This window comes from Malaclemys terrapin, chromosome 7, assembly GCF_027887155.1.
Source record: "Malaclemys terrapin pileata isolate rMalTer1 chromosome 7, rMalTer1.hap1, whole genome shotgun sequence".
Lineage (NCBI taxonomy): Eukaryota > Metazoa > Chordata > Testudines > Emydidae > Malaclemys > Malaclemys terrapin.
The window spans coordinates 74,244,604-74,261,326 of NC_071511.1; the positions used below are offsets into that span (position 1 = coordinate 74,244,604).

A 16,723-nucleotide genomic window follows, 5' to 3' on the forward strand; every position below is an offset into this window, starting at 1 on the left:
ACCTATTTCATATAAAATCAACAGTTGTAATGGATGGATGGCCATTTATTCCATGTTCTCATTAAAATCTGGTGTACTCATTCATTATCAGCCACTGAGGCAAAAAAAAAAAAAAATCCCAGTTTGAACTTTCTTCAGAAGTCAAAAGATCAGCATAACAATTTTGACAAACTATATTACTAATTTCTTCTGTTAGATTAGACCTCCAAGAAATTAAGTAGTTCTGTTTATCAGATTTTAGCCAAGGAAATTGTTACAAATAAGCAAATGCTACCCGAAGAATGGATTCCATATCTAGTAACTTGAATCAAAGACTAAGTACAGAAAATTTCAGAAGCTTGAGAAAGTCCTGAAAAGTAAGGGCATGTCTACACTGAGAGGTAGAGTAAAATAGAAACCGGGACTCAACCTTAAGTACAATGTGTACCATGAAGTATTGATACTATAATAAAAGTATGCACACAGTTGTTAGATACATACTGAAGAGCCAAGCCAGAAAGCAAAGTCTTGAATTATACCTTTACCCCAATATAACGCTGTCCTCGGGAGCCAAAAAAAAAATCTTACCGCGTTATAGGTGAATCCTCATTATATCGAACTTGCTTTGATCCACCAGAGTGCGCAGCCCTGCCCTCCCCCCCCCCCCCCCGCCCCAGAGCGCTGCTTTACCACGTTATATTTGAATTCCTGTTATATCGGGTTGTGTTATATCGGGGTAGAGGTGCATATTATTACTCAGTAAAAAAGTCAGACGATGCCAAGTATTCTGTTTTCACAGAATAGGCATAGCATACAATACTCTAGTGAAGCAAGGTTACTGCTGCTTAAAAAATTAAGAGCTACTTCATTAAAAACTTACATTTCTAGTTGCACAAGTGATTTTTACCAATTGCTGCTCTTTGCTATTGAGAACAGATGCAGTGCCACTGGCAAAGATGTAGCTTAATACCTAGCTATAACAGAATATGTCATATAGTCAAGCAAAAAACACTTCTCTCAACACAAATTGCTAGTTTGTCCACTTTGTTACTCAGAATTTACACTGGTGAAACTGAAATCAGAATCTGGCCCAAATTCATTCACTGTCCTCTCTGATCTAATTTCAACACAGTGTACAAAATCTTTTGGTTAAAGGGATCTGTTCTTCCCTCAACTCCATTAATGCCAATGGGAGTTATCTGCACTTGTTAAGGAGAAACAGATTCTTTTGAAAATACTGAATTTCTATCACATCCTGTCTTTCATGTCTGTTGTCAATGCAAGGTACACATTGGAATTAATAGCACATTTATGACACAACCCTGCAGAATGCAAATTCACAGACCAATTGTTTACTTTGTTTTCCGTTTCCTTCTTACTTTTTAAATTCTACAAGTAATAAAAAATTAGATCCATATGATAAAATAATTATGGCAATACACCATCAGCTCTGTACTGTAAGTTTTCAGCATTCATTTGCACATCTTGAGGATAGCTAAAAACCCAATTACTACAGACCTGAGCAATAAATGGGCATACTACTAATACAGCTTTTAAAAAAAAATTAGAGCTGTGGAAATAACATTTACTTTGGGAACATATGAAAGTACAATTCATTGTTTGAAGTAGAGACCAGATTTATTAAGAAGGATATGCTGCAATTTCACTTAGCCAGAATTGTTGAACAGCAAACTCAACAAGTCTCTCTCTATACTCTACTAACACAGTTCAGTAACCCTAAAGGTTTGAAAAATAGCTATACAAATAGCCACTGCTCCAACCTCTTTATGTCTGCATGAGATCCATTCGCCTTCACAACCTACTACTTCTCCAAATGTTACTTTATGAACAAGAGAATTTCAAGTAGGCAGCTATTTCTGAAGAAATTGATTTATGGCCAGAATACCCATGACTCTCATATTCAGTTTCTTTTTTTAATAGAAAAAAAATATTGATTAAAGGTCATTTTAGACAACATTGTTCAAGATTTCAGCTCTCCTATATTTTTAGCCACAGCATAACACCGGAATGCTGCATTCTGCAAGTACTTTTCTAAAAGAACAGAGAATATGTCCCCACATAAAGTGGAGAGTTTGCAACCTATATGTCTTACCAGAGTCTGCACAATGAACACCCTCAACTCACACTGATTTCAATAAGGAGGCACAGATGCCCACTACTTCTTCAACTCAGACCCCACTACCATGAGAAATAAAGACAAAGCCATCAGTCTTTGAATTTCAATTTTCGTAACTTTGGATCTGAAACTCAAATACTTCTTTTAAAAATGTAGTTCTTTCATCCTTAGCAGTGACTGGATGACTAGCAAAGAACATCATTGTAAATAGGGAAGGAGCGGAGGCTAAAATGGGGGGGAAAGGGGAGAAATAAGTTAAGAATTACTTAGGGCTTGTCTACACTTACAGAGCTGCACCAGTGCAGCTGCACTGTTGTAGCACTTAGTGGATTTTCCATACCCCTCAGCAACACAGTTATATCAACATAAGTTTGCAGTGTAGCCCAGGGCTTAGAAAAGTTAGATGTCTTCAAGTCGGCTGGGCCTGATGTAATACACCCTAGAATACTTAGGAATTGGCTGAAGAGATCTCTCAGCCATTAGTTATCTTTGAGAATTCATGGAAGAGAGGAGAGAGAGGAGAGAACTGGAAAAGGGCAAGTACAGTATCTATAAAAAGGGGAATAAGGACAACCCAGGGAATTATAGACCAGTCAGCTTAACTTGGTTGTCTAGAAAGATAATGGAGCAAACAATCAATTTGTAGGCACCTAGAACAAAGTAAGTAACAGTCAACATGGATTTGTAAAGAACAATTCATGTCAAACCAACTTAATAGTCTTCTGACTGGATAAGCAGCCTTGTGTATGGGGGTGGGGAGAAGCACTAGATGTCATACATCTTGACTTTAAAAAGGCTTTTGATACTGTCTCACATGACCTCCTCAAAAACAAACTAGAGAAATATAACCTAGACAAATCTATTATAAAGCGTGTACACCTCTGAGGCAGCTTGTGTTTTTGCTGTATTTTTATAGCACCTAGCACAATGAGGTCTTGATCCATGACTAGGACTTCTATGCTTTATGGTAATACAAACAAAAAACAAACAGCAAGCACCCATCATCACTACATTTCCCAATTATGAATATCTTTCTCAATGTTTTCTGGAATGAAATTTTCCATATTGGTTTCAACCCAAAGGTGGATATTTTGGTAAGTTTGAGCAAAACTAAGTCAGGTTTGTTTGTTTTTTAGCTGAGTAATGTAAGCACTGAAAAAACAAATTAAAAAAAAAAAACAAAAGCTCCCTTCCCCCATGTATTCTGATTGAATTTTGTAGCTTCTGCTTTCTTTGCATTAGACGAATGCACATACAAAAATCTAACATCTTTTTTTTTAATATTGATCATTGACAAAGGAACAATTGAAGTTTGAAGGAAATCTTCTTGATCAGTGGCTTACATTCTTTACCCAAAAACACCTCAAAAATAGATTATCAGTGTATTTAAGGATTGGTCCACTGGATCTCTTTAAAAGCAGATAAGAGCTACTAAATTGTATTAGACTGTGTTATAGCTCAGTAGGCCAGATTCATCCTTGCTATAAATCTATTGACTTCAATGGAATTACATTAGGAATTTAATTTGGTTCTATGATCATACTAATTCTTTAGAAAGAAAAATTTCACTTGTATTCAAGCTCATATATGTAACAGTCAGAAGTCATTCCACAATTCACAGTACTCGTTTGCCAAGATATATCAAAAGAAAATACGTACCACCTCTTTATTTTAGAAGAACCCTGCTATTACAATTTACTAAACAATGAATAGTAAAGCTATTCTTTGTCAAAGATGTCCTGTGCCATCATGTGTTTCCATGTATTAAAATCTAATTATTCTAAACAATGTCTTGACAAGATATACAGAGAAGCACTTTGCATTACTCTGGCTTTAGAAGGTCAGTATTAATTCATGACCTTAATATTTCTTCTGTGTTCTAGAAATGGCACAAGACAAGCTGTTATTGTGTAACCTTGAAATAAGGTTATATAAATATTTTTGAAATTATCTGCTGTTTTTATAGCAATGGTTTCTTCATTTTTATGTAAATTTTGCAAATCTGCTTAGAGGATAATAAAACAACTACTGTGTTATTACTGAAAAGAAATATATTTAAAAGGGAAAGAAGGAAGAGGACAAACAAAGGTTACCTTTTCTCCTCTGTTCTGGGTATCCTCATGAAATGGGCAGTGATTTTCGAGTCCTTCTTCCCACAGTGTTTTGCACCTTTGCATTCTGATGAAAGAGTGGGAGAGATCCCATATGACTTCGTATGCAATTCATCCTCTTTGACAGAGTCATCCGTCCCTTCAAAATGGAGGTTATATCGAGCACCTTCACAACATTTGGAAGAAAACGGTGACCTTCTCAACTCTGGGTCAGCATTCCCTTGCTGAAACCTGGAAGATTTGCTTGCAGCTTTTGATGTGTCAACATCCTCTTGCTCATCAAGAAATTGACTTGTTTCTTCATCAGCTTCTGAGCCCTGGCAGCTATTCTTGGAATTATCTACATCCATTGGTGACTCCGGTTCACTTTCTTTCTCAAAAGCATGCGAATCTCCTGAACTACTTTGATATTTGTTCAGTTTTCCTGGACCTCTGATATCAGATACACAAGTATCACTGCAAACATCTGAAAGTGGGCTTTCTGGAACTACATCCACCTCCTCTTGTTCACTAGTCACACAGACTACATGGACAGGATTGCAGCTCTTTAGCTGCTGTGGATTACATGAAGTTACTTTTCCTTCTGTTTCACTGTCTTTCAATGGATGTTTTGTATTTGCCATCTTCACAGACCTGCCTGATGATAATTTCCTGTGAGTCCAATTGTCACTATTTTCTTCACTACCTCTGTGAACCTGCTTGCCAGTTTTGTGCATGTGATCAATATTGGCATTTTTAAACTGATCTCCAGACCCGGTCCCTTTAACAGGCTCTATGTCTGATGACTGATCTCTGCATGGCCCCTCTGCCTCCCATTTACACAGGTTGCCAGTCTGAGGCAGATTTACAAGTTTCGTACTCATTTCCACAGATTTTGTTGGATAGCTTTGTGGACAAATATTCTCTAGCTTTTTAACATCATGCTCACACAAGTTATCCTTTTTAACAGAAGTCATCTTGGGATCTGCTCCTGTGCTATTAGTTTTGCTCTGCAAACTGTGGAAGAAAAGATTTGAAAAGCTGGGTTTAACTGTTTCTTGCAAAATGAAATTCTTATTTGTAGATTTAAAGGCCAGAGGGACTACTACAATCATGTAAGACAAACCACAGAATTTTACCCCAGTAACATCAGCAGTAAAGTCCAATAACTTACAGCTAAACTAGAGTATATCTTTTAAAAAGATAACATGTCTCCTGTTAAAGGTTCAAAGTCAGATGATGAATTAGTTACTTCTCTCAGTCATCTGTTCCAGTGGTTGATTATCCTCACAGTTAAAATGTCACATCTTACTTCCAATTAAATTTTTCTATCTTCACTTTCCAGCCACTGAATCTTGTTATGTCTTTTCTGCTATCATAAATGAGGTCTCTTTTCTGTCAATATAGGTCATTCGAGGCCATGATCAACTCATCTCTTAACTGTGTTTTTGATCATCTAAATACAATATGATTTAACTAGCTCAATTGAATAACTATGTTTCCCAGACCTCAAATCATTTTTGTAGCTTCTCTCTGAACATTCAGCAATTTTTCTACACATGTTTAAAAGTATGGACACCAGAACTGGACATAATAATTTAGTTATTTTCTCACCAATGTCATATATACCTCTACTCCTACTCCACATGCATCCAGTTTATACATTTATGCATAATAATTCTTGGATGTAGCAGTCCTAAACAGTCTGCAGTTTAATAAAAAGTGATATTTACTAAATGTGTTGTTATTTTACAGCTAAGTTAGTTCTAGACTAAATATTACAGTAAGAGTGAACAGAGACATGATCTGCTGATTAAATATCAGGTCTGTGATTCAAAAGATTTAGTTTATATTCCCAGCATGAACCCAAGCAGCAATGAGCAAATCACTTCACCTTTCTGTACCTACATGTACTCATCTGTAAATCTGTATAAAAATAGATATCTATAGCAAAGAGACGGTGTAAAACTAAATAAATGTTTATACAGAACTTTAAGATCTTCATATAGAAGGTTCTATTATAGAATTGTCTATAAGTAACATAGATCAAATGTTAGACAGTAGTTTGTTAGGTTTTTCCTTAATCTTTCATCATCTAAAAGATAAAAAAGGGAAATTACTGATTGTTATAGTTTATAAACTCTTTGTCTAAACTCATTTTGATAAGCTACTGAAAGTCAGCAGCCCCCTCAATAAATGATAATATTCTGCTGTTCTTAGAAGATACTATGGATGAATAAATGGATTACTTGTTGCGTACTATGAACTAAGCAATCCAAATAAACAGGATAAATGGGCCACTGCTCAAGACCTGACACTGAAAGCGCAGAAGCTACAAGAACACTAGTTACAACTAAAAAGAGTTTGGTGGCTTTCATCTTACAATATTCACATCTACGTCCATTAATCTGTATACCTACATCAGTTTCTCTACTCATTGAGCACTGCTTTACCGCGGTATATCCGAATTCATGTTATATTGGGGTAGAGGTGTATTTGTAATAGTGATACTGTCACACCAGCCTATGAATAAGTTTATGAAAGCAAGATTGGACATTCATACTCAGCAAGGAGAGTATGCTTCAAACTAAACCCATATGTGAGTAGCTACAACTTGAACACAGTCAATGGAGATGCACCACCTTACATCAGAACTGATTATTATCCTAAAAGCTGTAGGAACAGCAAAACTATTTGCTGAAAACAGGATTGCACCAAGAGCTTTGATTTATTAATGCTCTATGTCAGGGGTCAGCAACCGGCGGCACGCGAGCCAATTTTTAGTGGCACTCTGCTGCCAGCCAGGGTCCCGGCTGCCGGCCCCACTCAGCCCACTGCCGGCCTGGATGAACGGAACCCCAGGCCGGCAGCAGGCTGAGCGGGGCCGGCAGCAGGCTGAGCGGGGCCGGCAGCTGAGACCCTGTCTGGCAGGAGCTGGCAGAAAGAAGGGGTCCCGGCCTCTGGCCCCGTTCAGCTCACTGCAAGTCTGGGGTCCTGGCCACTGGCCCCCTGCCAGCTGGCTGCTGGCCTGGGATACCAGCTGCCAGCCCCACTCACCTCACTGCACTATTATTTACTTTACATACAACAATAGTTTAGTTATATAATCTAGACTTACAGAGAGAGACCTTCTAAAAATGTTAAAATGCATTACTGGCACGTTAAACCTTAAATTACAGTGAATAAATGAAGACTTGGCACCCCACTTCTGAAAGGTTGCCAACCCCTGCTCTATGTTATACCAAAATGAAAGCAGAGCCGTATCTACAATAGTCCTACTTCTATTCTGGAATAAAATGATTATGTTAGTAAGTTATAATAAATCTTCTGACACAAATCCTCTTTAGAGACCGTTAAAAGAATTGTTCCATTAATTAAAAAAAAAAAAAAAAAATCTTTCAAGCAGTTTATAGTATAGCTTTTACCTCTTTAACTCAGTTGTCTTGGGTCCTTTATTCTCCATCCAAGTGGTAATTGTCCTTTGTTTGTAAACTGAAAAAACATACTATGTATATTAGGACACAAATTGCAATATTACCAAAAACCATGAAGTTTACATTTTGTATCAGCTACAAGTAAAACATCTAAATTAAGTTTTCATTACCATAACTGCTTCAGGCATCATCCAGACTAATGATGCAATATTACATCACATATAGATTTCACATCTGTAATTAGTTCTTGTATTCCCTATAAACTCCAGTTTTGCTTTTAGGATACAGTCACAGGTTTCTTTCCTCCCCATCCCAGGATTATCTGCAAAGCAGGGTAAGTGCATTGGCTACTTAGTATTCACAATGAATACAAAGTAATTGGCTGGACTCAATGGAATGGGTTGGAAAATTACCTTACCCATACTGCGGCTCTTGATGTATTCACTTCTCAGACATGAATATTAGATGCTTCTGTATCTTTAGCTATTGATGCCAACATACGCCTTTAGTAGATGGGAAAAAGACACGCCCTGGATCCTTACATAGCAAAATTAAGATAGTCAGTCTTGCTTCTCTTCTGCCACCACTGCTCCAAATAAAACTGTATTGATCAGTGGCTAGGTTTAGTCTACTCTTGAAAATTATATTGGCATAGCTCTGTCTATCAGGGGTATAAAAAACCACGTAGCTATGGCGTAGAAAATTACATAGCTATGCCGACATAATCCCCAAAGCAGACACAGCTACATTGAGAGAAGAGAGTTTCTGACAACTCAGCTAACATTTTGAGGGAGGCCTACCCCAACAGGAAAACCTCTTCTGTCAGTGCAGGCTGCGTCTACTATATGGGGCTATGCTGACACAGTCTATGTCGTGCACACATACCCATAAGCAGTGAACACTGACAGACACATTCTACCCACTGAACTTTCAGAATGCGTGGGGCAGGGAGTGAAGTCAAGAAGGGGTGGAACAAGATCCTCAACACCCCCACTAAGTTGAACTTCGTGTGCTCTTCATACAATTTTAGTATCATATTATACTTGACTGATAAAGCCAATTTGTAAACATTGTACAATGAAACCTGGGCCTTGTAATACTGAGAGTATTAAAAATGAGCTGAAGCAGCTGTAGTTTATGCACTCAGTCATTCCAAAGTTCAAAATAGAGAATGCATGTAACTTGCTCATTTCTTTTTTCCTTTGTGAACGTGCAACCCACGCATCCTTTCATACCAGAAAATTTCTTGAAATGTATGTCCAGTTTTAGGAGGGACAGACTTTAAAATTTGTACTTTTAAGTGTATGTAACTGAATGCTACCATTTTTATTGATATTTTATATTTTACATTTTAGTATTATGCAGGTAAGACAGCACATAAGGAAAGGTAGAAGAGAATCTGTCTTATTAACCAAAATCTTCCAACAAAAATCAGATTTCTAAATCAGAAGTAGAATTTTAAGTTCAAAATATATTAAGGTAATTGACAATCTATATATTTGTCCTAACTGGATTGCTGCTGAAAAGCCCCAAATATGATGGTACAACCCACCAAGACTTAAATCTTCACCTTGATACAATCCACTGCATAAAGCATTTAGTTGAAGCCTTTTAACTAACTGGGCTACTCCAGTAAACAATCTGAAGTTCTGGAGGAATAAAAACCTGCAGAGCAGCCAAGAAACTCGCAAGTTGCAAGTCACAAAGTTCTTAATTTGTTGGGGTGTAGTACTTTCCCTCCTCTGGCTTCATTTCTACTTTGTCTGTATCCCTGTCTTTTTCTTTTCATTCACCTCTACAACAACCAAATCTCATCACTACAATGGCCTCCAATGTTTAAATCTGACAGTCATTACTTCCTGTAATCCCCATGGATGAACACGATTTGGATGATCAGATCTGGATGAACATGAGAAACTTTTGGCTATTTAAACAGATGAATCCCTTATAATTTAACATAAGCATTTCTCTCCATTAAATTCATCATGCAGATAGCACTTTAAATATTTGAAAACTGGTCAGTTTTCTAACTAGGTTAACTGATACTCTCAATGTACATCTAGCAAAACTATTTTATGAAAGATTATAAAAAGTATCAAATCTTAGCAAGTCTAACTCTACGAAAAAAGGGGGAAACTAACTGTTTCTATAGGCAAGATGGTGACAAGTAGGGAGTAGTAGTAAAGACACCATTTGCCCTGTTTATTTAAAGTACACCGCTACCTCGATATAACGTGACCCGATATAACACAAATTCGGATATAACACAGTAAAGCAGTGCTGGGGGGTGGGGGGGGGGTGGCACTGCGCACTTGGATCACAGCAAGTTCAAAATAACGTGGTTTCACCTATAAAGTGGTAAGATTTTTTGGCTCCCGAGGACAGCGTTATACCGAGGTAGAGGTGTACATGAAAGCAAACAAAACAATCAGAAGACTGAACAACATACTTGTCTCTGTGCACTTAGTACAATCTTGGCTTCTCCGATGGACATGGGGGTGGGGGAAATCACAGTTACACACACATACAGGGAAAGGCTTCTCCCCCCACACCAAGTCAAACAGGAGACGAAAAACAGCCACAGAAAGAGATACACAGAAGAAGGTTAAAAGGAGGCGGGTGGCACAAACCTTTGTTCCCCACCGTGGCTGCCAAGCTTTGGCTATTACCGCTGCTTCTGGGCCCTCGTTCCCGGGGGGGAGGGGCAGGAGGCGGAGGCTGCAGTGTCCCTTTTCTGTCCAAGGAAGGGGGCTGCTCTTTCTCCGAGCCGCGACTGGAGGACGCGGGGGGGCCCAACCTGACTCTCTTCCTGGGGGTTTCACACTCAGCCCCTGCACTCATGCTTAGGAGACCCCCCCGCTCCGCGCACCCCCAAACGCGCTGCGGCGCTGGGCTCACCAGGAAGGAGAGGCAGCCCCCAAAGGAGAGACAGCAGGGGTCCTTCCCCTCCACATCCTCCTGCTGCCGAAGGCGCGTGGAGGGGCGGGAGCAGCTCGCCCGGCTCTCCCGCACCCCAAACCTTCCGGGAGTAGTAAGCGGACAAGGAACAGGGCCCCAACTGGGGGCTGGACTCAGGCCAATGGGGGAGCAGGGGCCGCGGCCACACACCTCAAAATGTCTCCCCCTCTCCCCATAGCAACAGTTCCTCCGCCGCCCCGCCTCCTTGGACCGTAAAGCAACACGTCCCGGTCCGTCGTAAAGCGGAACAGGAGACGTGAAAGCTGCGGCGCTAAGTACTCGCTTTACGGCGGCAGCAGTAGCAGCGGGCGAGGGAGGGGTCGCTGGGGAGGTTGTTCGTTGACTCGGTCAGGGCCAGGCCCTGTCCAAAGGCGGCTACATGGAGGGCGGCGGTGGCAACTCGAAGGGCTCAGGCCTCGGCGGCCTGTTCGGTGCTGGAGGAGCCGGGGGCCCGGGCTATTCCCACGCGGACCTGGCCAGGGTGCCGTGTGAGTATCCGCCGGCCGGGCCGGGCCCGGCCTCCTGCCCTTCCCGCCACGCTCGGCCGGGGGCTCCCGCAGCCCGTGCCCCCCGCGGAGCTCCCCCTCCCCCGCTCTTATATCCCCGGGGACGGGCGGGACTCGAGGCCACGGGGCAGAACCGGGGCACGCGGGCGGGGATAGAGGAGGGCTCTAGTAAGGGGGAAATGGGGAAGCTGGCGGCGCAGTAACCGCGAGAACATCCGCAGTAACCCTCCCGGGGGGGCGCACCGGTACCTGAAACTGACTCGAGCCCTGAGAAGCAGCTAGCACCAGTCACGCGGGTTGCACGGGTACCGGGCGGGGTGAGCTGTCCTCTGCGGAATCCGAGCCTTGGGCAATCGCAGAGAAGCCAGTGCTTGTGTAGGGGGGGCGTCAAGAGCCGGCACGCAATCGAGGATGTGAGCTGAGGCCCTGGCCGCTTTGACTATCTGTGTTTCCATCCGCTATTACTAGCGTGGTGCCTGAGCGGGTGGCCAGTATTTATTCATACAAGCTGCTTTTGGCACAGAAACATGAGTGATCGCATCCTTGCTGGGAGTGATAAGCAGATAAGGGGGCCTTGCTTAGTTTAAGAAAAAAATCAGTTTGAGCTGACCTATACAAGACTTTATATATAGTTGAATGAATTTGACAGTTAACTATGACTTAAGCAATTGGCTCTATAGTACACTTTTAATTACTTGTTTTAGGGAGTCCACAGGTTGATTTTTGGACAAAATATCATCCTGCCCATCTCAGCCTGGCTGTAGATTTAAAGAATAAAATAAATTTGTAACTTTTGCACTTAAGAATAATCTATACAACTTGTACCAGTCTGTCTATAGATAAATTGATTTACAAAAATGTTTACAAAGGTAGGTAAGTATCATCATCCCATTTCACAGATGGGGAAATGGAGGCAGAAGTTAAGTGACTTTCTAAGGTCACACCGTATGTCAGTGGTGGAGTAGAGAATAGAACCCAGGTTTCCCAATAACCACTTCCTTGATCATGGTGTTTGTCTCCTCTGTGTCATGCAGTATATTATTACTGTAGAAATGTGTATGTACTGGAGATATCAAATAATAGTGATGACAGTTTTAATTAACTGAAACATGGATTTTAAATGACCGGATCAAAATAACTACTACCCTCTTTCCTCAACCATCTTCCCATCCCCGTTTCTGCCTCAGTCTTGGAGCTATTGCTCATACTGATTTCAGTAACAAAGTTCTTTTTCTTCCTCTTTCAGTAACTGGAATGAGCCCTTTGTCTCCTTATTTAAGTGTGGATCCCAGATATTTAATACAGGTAAGAAGCATGTTTCTATTTTGATCCTATTAAGTCAGTTCTCTTAAATGAGTTACTGTTTCCCTTGTGTAGAGCTGCTTTTCCTAAAGTAAAGAGGTCTGATTTTTCTCTTCTATATCAGCGACAAATTGAACTAAGCAGAAAACTTAAAACTTAATATGGTTCCATACAAATTTTATACTATTGATCACTTGAAGTCTGAGAACTGAGTTTCAGCACAGTACTTAGTACAACTTCTTGATTTCATAGTGCCTGAGAGGAGAAATCCAGTTTAGGGACAGAGTGTGAATTAGTCCAAATTAGAAATGGAATTTCTAGAATCTTAAGTCATGCTTCCTTCCAGGTCAAGATATAGTACCCCACAAGGGATGTATCAGTTGTGAAACTGATGATACTACACTTAATCATTGCCCTTTGCTGGATCCTACACCCAAGAGGAGAGAACACCTACATCAGAATTAGTTTAGTTTAAAAGTATCCCTTATAAAATAACTCACAGCTGATTTATGAAACAATAGTGTTTATAAGAAAAATGTTTTGGGAATATCCAAATATTTTAGTGTACAAGGGCAGTGTAGACTTGATGTCACCTCAAAATGCTCAACTGAGTACAACATACTTCTCAATTAAAACCACTAATATTACTAAATTAAATATAACTTTAAGAAAGCAGGATTATTTTTAAGCTAAAAATTGTCTGCAAAATTAATTTTGCAGAAAGTTAACATAAGAATGGCCATATTGGTTCAGACCAAAGGTCCATTAAGCCCAGTATCCTGTCTTTGGACAGTAGCCAGGTGCTTCAGAGGGAATGAACAGAACAGGTAATCATCATCAAGTGATTCATCCCCTGTTGCCCGTTCCCAGCTTTGGTATTATATTTAATCTGCCCGAGATCTAGGTAATATGCAAATTCTGTAGACCATCAGAAGATAAAATCAAACTAAACAATTACAGAAAACCTCATTTGCTTCCCAGTTTCATCCAGTTGTATTAAATATGGCAAAAATATCCCAAAGAAGATAGCTGCTTCTTTATGTCCTCAGTTTTGAACAGATGTTTAGTACAAATAGCTTGTAGTATGATCTTAATAAAGACACTTTGTCACATCTAAAATATCTAGGAGCTTTGCTGGGTCAGGGGAGGGAACTGCTACTTAAGGAAATCTGTTTGGCTAAACAAGTACAGCAGTATGTGTTACTCTTCTGATCTAGCACCGGTCTTTTATTTTGCATGAGTGTTAACACGTGCTCACTCTTAAGATAGCAAAAGTAACAACTCTCTTCAAAAGAGCTTCCATTCAGTGAGTTTGGGAATTGCAAAGGTTTCAGGAGGCACACACTAAATGTTCTGTAACCTCAGTGGTGAATCAAACTTAATTTAAGTAAAAGAAAACAGCACTTGTATTCTATTCAAAGATTTTATTTAAAAGTAAAAACCTGTACTGTATAAACCACTAGAAATAGTACTTGACTTCTTACTTCCTCTTCATCTGTTATATCGACATATCTAGGGTAGTCAGTCATCTTGAATTTGGAAAATCCTATAAGTCTTTACACCTACTGCCAGGCCCACGACTGGCAGATTTGCCTTGGTTATCTGCTCCTGGGGGAATTCTGCGCCACTGTGGATGCGCAGAATTCATGTCCCCTACATATTTCCTTGCTTCCCCGCAGAAAAATTACTTTGACAGGGAAGCCACAAGAGCAGTCATGCGACTCTCCCCAGCAGTATATTTTGGGTGCCAGGGTAGCTGGCAGAGAGGTAAATCACTGTGGGGCAGGGGTTGGGACTGGGGAAGACCCGGCTGGTGGCTCCTACCCTGCCCTGGACTCAACTGCTAGTCCTGGCTGGGCTGGGGAGGAGTTCAATCCTTGAGGGGGCCACTTAGGGATCTGGAGCAATCAGTACTTGGTCCTGCTAGTGAAGGCAGGGGGCATAGTGAGCCCCATGTTCAGACTCTGGGCTTGTCTGCACTGGCAATTTACAGGGCTGCAACTTTCTCATGCAGGGGTGTGAAAAAACACGCCCCTGAGTACAGCATGTTTCAGCACTGTAAAGCACCAGTGTAGACAGTGCACCAGTGCTGGGAACTATGCCCCTTGTGGAGGTGGGTTTTTTAGAGCACTGAGAGAGCTCTCTCCCAGCGCTCTGCTGCAGCAGCGCTTTAGCGTTGCCAGTTTAGACTAGCCCTCTGTGTCTCTGTCTGACCTTGATCTGTTCCCAGGTGAGAGCCCAGACTCCTTTCAGCAGCTAGCTCTTATCCTCTCACTTCACACCTTCTTGGTCCTTTGTTCTCAAGATGGGGGATTTTGCTCAGCTTTCCTATTGAGAGGTGGGAAGATCCATTTCCCTCTGGGTCATTGGTTGCTAGGTGTTAACATCCTGGTGATTTGGCTTTGCCATTGTCTTTCCAGATTCTCTATTGATAAAGGCTCTGCCTGACCAATCTTTTTTTAAATGATCCATTCAAACTCAGGATATGTCTTCACTACCCGCCGATACGGCGGGTAGCAATCGATTGATTTATCTGGGATTGATATATCGCATCTTGTTAAGACGCGATATATCGATCCCCGAACGCGCTCACCATCGACTCTGGAACTCCACCAGAGCGAGCAGTGGTAGCGCAGTCTACGGGGGAGCCGTGGCCATCGATCCCGCACCATGTGGACCCCAGGTAATTCAATCCAAAATACTTTGACTTCAGCTACACTATTCGCGTAGTTGAAGTTGCGTATCTTGGATCAAACCCCCACCCCCACCCAGTGTAGACCAGCCCTCAGACAGGTAGGCATATTCATACCCGTCTCTTAGGCTATGGCTACACTGGCGCTTTACAGCGCTGCAACTTTCTTGCTCAGGGGTGTGAAAAAACACCCCCGTAAGCACAGCAAGTTACAGCGCTGTAAAGCGCCAGTGTAAACAGTGCCCCAGCGCTGGGCTGTAAACTAATCCCCTTGTGGAGGCGGAGTACCTGCAGTGCTGGGAGAGCAGCGCTTTGAAGTTTCGAGTGTAGCCACGGCCTTAGCCTGCCCTGAGAGCAAACAGTTCTCTTTCCACCACTGGGTAGCCAGCACAATATAGGGGAAACAGAGATACACATAGGATTAATAAAAATATTATAGAAGATTCCCACTTTGTTACAAGTAGAAGCTAGCCTACCCTAACTCTGAAGTAAAAGACCATACTTCATTTAGATATTCAGAAAGCAAAGTTAAAACATCTAAACTGCAGCAAAATAAGATTTTTACTAAAATATTTATGCTGAGAGCAGAATGAACATTTGGAAATCTCAGAAAAGTAGCATCTAAGCGACTGCACTAAACAAACACCATCACCTCACATGGCCAAAAAGGGGAGAGGGAGGGAAAAATCACAATTCAGAACCCAGAGAGCGCGTTGGTTATTTGGCATCTGCAATTTGGATGCCTTTGACTTCATGTCAGTATAGATACTGGGTCAGTACCAGTTTAAAAAAAATTAATTGAAAAGCTCTGAATAAAGCTTAACTTTGCTATGGATTGAAAGTTTGTCAATTTTCCACTTTCATTGTAGATATTTTATTTACTGAAATTTGATTAACTATGAGCTGTTGCAGGAAGAGATTACAGGACAACATTGTTACAGCAGTAGTACACAAGGGATATTTTCTAGTATGATCTTGACAAACTAGCATGCTGCATCTTCTCTACTCTTTTGTATCATTTTGTTCTTCAGTTCTTATAACGCAGAACTAAAACTGAAGGATTATGGAGACTGCCTTTTCTAAAATACCACAAAAATTAAGTGAATGCAGTATGATCTGAGATTGTAGAAAACCTAGACAATATGCTTTGTTTATAAACTATAAAGTTGAGTGCCAGGATATTGCTTACCTCTTTAGACCATTCTTAATTCAGCCACAAACTGATGCAGCTTGTTGCCCACTAATGTCCTCTTCATTTGAATTATTATATTAAAAATCAGTAGGCTGGGCCTAGCCTCTGAGCTTACAGGTAGGTTTATTGAAACTATATTTCAAGATAATTGGTTAAATATTCTACAATATCAGTATGGCAAATTAATAATGGCTAACATGCCTAATTGCTTAAGAAATGAGAGCCTACAGACAATATAACTACTCTTAAAAATTAGTAGGGAAAAATGAATTTGCTGACCTCTTAAACACACTTATACTATTTAGGTGTCATGGTGTATGAGTGTGGCTATCTTTCATTTTGTAATTCATAGTGCGCTTAATAACATGACTCAGAATTTTCTAGAATTCTAGCTGTTAGATGCCACATCTAATGTCTAGAGTGAAGAAGGAAA

General features: G+C 40.7%; 2 protein-coding genes across 3 annotated transcripts in view; one reads left to right on the plus strand and one right to left on the minus strand.

Moving 5' to 3' along the window:
- PARG (poly(ADP-ribose) glycohydrolase) overlaps window positions 1–10,632 on the minus strand; it is a 115,354-nt gene extending 104,722 nt beyond the window's left edge. For both annotated transcript variants that reach the window (XM_054035358.1, XM_054035357.1), the window contains exons 1-3: window positions 10,271–10,632; window positions 7,632–7,698; window positions 4,210–5,223 (exon numbers count right to left, since the gene is read on the minus strand). In XM_054035358.1, coding sequence (XP_053891333.1) covers window positions 4,210–5,223; window positions 7,632–7,698; window positions 10,271–10,481 — 1,292 coding nt within the window. In that variant the 5' untranslated portion in view covers window positions 10,482–10,632. The remainder of the gene's footprint in view (window positions 1–4,209; window positions 5,224–7,631; window positions 7,699–10,270) is intronic.
- A 224-nt stretch (window positions 10,633–10,856) lies between these two features.
- The window catches only part of TIMM23B (translocase of inner mitochondrial membrane 23 homolog B), a 36,126-nt gene continuing 30,259 nt past the window's right edge, over window positions 10,857–16,723 (plus strand). The window contains exons 1-2 of the mRNA XM_054035360.1: window positions 10,857–11,086; window positions 12,351–12,409. Of these exons, the coding sequence (XP_053891335.1) occupies window positions 10,978–11,086; window positions 12,351–12,409 (168 nt within the window). The 5' untranslated portion in view covers window positions 10,857–10,977. The remainder of the gene's footprint in view (window positions 11,087–12,350; window positions 12,410–16,723) is intronic.